This window comes from Theobroma cacao, chromosome 3 (assembly GCF_000208745.1).
Source record: "Theobroma cacao cultivar B97-61/B2 chromosome 3, Criollo_cocoa_genome_V2, whole genome shotgun sequence".
In the NCBI taxonomy this organism is placed as follows: domain Eukaryota; kingdom Viridiplantae; phylum Streptophyta; class Magnoliopsida; order Malvales; family Malvaceae; genus Theobroma; species Theobroma cacao.
The window spans coordinates 28585346-28587907 of record NC_030852.1 but is presented as its reverse complement, the minus strand read 5'-3'; the positions used below and the strand labels follow the sequence as shown (position 1 = coordinate 28587907).

Sequence of the window (2562 nt, the reverse complement as noted above, 5' to 3'; positions counted from 1 at the left end):
TGTATAAACTTTTATTTTATATTAACTAAATATATTAATTAATTTCGTAAACTTGATGTTAATTTCAATGACTAAATAGCTTTGTGTCTGAAATTTTGAACTCTAGCACAAACGAATAGTGAGTAAGAGGATATTCTAAATTCCTATAACAAAGGTCTTTGATGTGTAGGAACATTGAATAGCCTATATGAACACAAGAGGAGACATGTCCCTTTCTGTTCTTTGGAAGATATTGATTCAACATTAGATAACTTTTCCGTGAAGTCTTTGAAAAAGCCAGAGAATTTTTTGGCACAACAAATTAGAAAAAATGTGCTGCATTACACTATTCTGAATCTTTTAGAACAGACAAGGGTTAGAAGCTAAAAATTATTGTATCCAACAATGAAATCTGGAGAAAGAAGGCTAAAATTTATTATTGTCAACACACATTACCTTGTTTCAACCAAAGGTAATTAATGGTATGTTATTTATTAGGCTATGCATACCACTCATGCATTATGCCAGCCAGAAACGGTAACAAAGAACTAATCAAACATTTTGTCTAGCACTATGATTTCCATAAAAATCATTTATTGTGTGCTTTATGAGTAACAGTGTCCACCAAGGTTATATATACTCTAATTTCCTGTCTTCTTCCGCACGGACAAAAGCGGAGGGATACTTTGTTCGTGTCTAAAGAAATTTTCTGGATCAATCATTGTCTTCACCCGCAATAACTTATCAAAGTTATTCCTAAAATATTTATAACCCCAAATACTTGCTTGTGCATAACTGGTGTTGCCTTTACTGTTAATTCCAATGTCAAGATCTCTATAATTGATGTATGCCTCTCGTGGTGATTGTGAAACAAAGGAGCTCGTATAGCTGTAAACTCTCCTAATCCAACTTATGTACTTCTGGGAATTTTTGTTGTCTTCTTTTTGCCAACCTACGGTATATAAGATTTTGTATAAGTTGCCAGCTCTATGCGGAAATGGAGTTGCAGTCTCTGGAATCTCATCCATTATCCCCCCATAAGCCACAAAAACTATACCGGCAGATTTTGCTTCTTCCTCAAAAAGCTTTGACCATAGCCCTTCTAACGCAATTTCAGGAACAGGTTCCTTTACATAGTCAGATTTTGCTTTGAAGGCTGGACTAATGAGAGGACTTTGGAAAGTCCTATCAAGCAAAATATCCAAGGATTTATTTTGAATTTGACCGAAGTAGAGAATAGATTCAAGCCAACTCATTTCAGTGCAATCTTCCTTTACTAGTCCAAGCTCTGGAAATCTCTCTTGCATCAATGGAACAAGCTCATCAACGCCACCGAGAAAGAATAACCTAAAGGAAGCTAAAATCGTCTTTTTCCCATCTTGACTAGAATTCACACTACTTAAGCCAACCAAGGAGAATGTTCCGTCGGGAAGCTTGTGTGCAACATATTGCCAACGGTGGACAAGTTTGATCGCATTTTGTTCTGATGTTCTGCTAATGGTGAAAACAGTCACAGTTGCTGGAACCGGAACCAGCTTTAATTTCCATGCGATAACAATGCCAAAGCTACCCCCTCCACCTCCTCGAATGGCCCAAAACAAATCTTCTCCCATGGCTTTTCTGTCAAGAATTCGTCCATTAACGTCAATGAATTGAGCATCAATTATGTTATCAACGGCAAGACCGTATTTTCGAAATAATAAGCCATAACCTCCTCCACTAAAATATCCACCAACACCTACAGTGTGACAAATACCAGCTGGGAAGGCAAGAGTTTTACTTTTTTCAGCAATTCTGTAATATAGCTCACCAAGAACTGCACCAGATTGAACCCATGCAATTTTGTTTTCCACATCAATGTCAACTGATCGAAAATTAATCAGATCAATTATGACAAATGGAACTTCAGAGACATAAGAAAGGCCTTCAAAATCATGACCACCACTTCGAGTTCTAATTTGGAGTTCATGTTTTTTTGAACAGTAAATTGTTGCTTGAATATGGGATGTATGAAATGGTGTTATAATGACTTGAGGTTTGGCGGTAGATGGCGTGGAGAACCTGAGATTATGCATAGAAAACTCCAAAATAGAGGAATAGGAAGAATTATGTTGTGTATAGATGATTTTAGAAATGAAAGAGGAGTTCTCGGAACGAAGGGAAAGACAATGAAGAAAACGCTCATGAGTATGAGCCGAAGTTGCCCATGACAATGAGAAGAGAGCAGCGAAAAGAAATAGATATACTAAAAGGTGGGGAGACTTCATTTTTCTAAAGCTAATTTTGTGCATATGAGTTTATTGAGTTCCTTTATTTATACTGCAAAGAGATTGCTTGCATAGGAGGTGAAAAGAGACGTGAACCTTTGGGGTTGACCTTTTATATTTTTCTTTTGAAGGATTAGGTGACGACTTAATCAAGCCTATCCTTTATTTGTACTGCAAAGAGATTGCTTGCAGGGGAGGTGAAAAGAGACGTGAACCTTTGGGAATGACTTTATTTTGTTTTTTTCTTTTGAAGGATTAGGTGAAGACTTAATAGAGCCTTTTTGACCTGAAGCTAATTCTTAATATAAATTTGAAA

At 36.5% G+C, this 2562-nt stretch overlaps 1 protein-coding gene across 1 annotated transcript; it reads right to left on the bottom strand.

The window, feature by feature from the left end:
- Positions 386-2261, bottom strand: LOC18605537 (cannabidiolic acid synthase-like 1). Its single transcript, XM_007038585.2, has one exon. It carries the CDS (start codon positions 2244-2246, stop codon positions 621-623), a length of 1626 nt encoding a protein of 541 aa, XP_007038647.2. The 5' UTR covers positions 2247-2261; the 3' UTR covers positions 386-620.

Bases quoted from the DNA above. Each gene is read 5' to 3' on its own strand.
- LOC18605537 (XM_007038585.2), bottom strand. From the start codon at position 2,246: ATGAAGTCTCCCCACCTTTTAGTATATCTATTTCTTTTCGCTGCTCTC.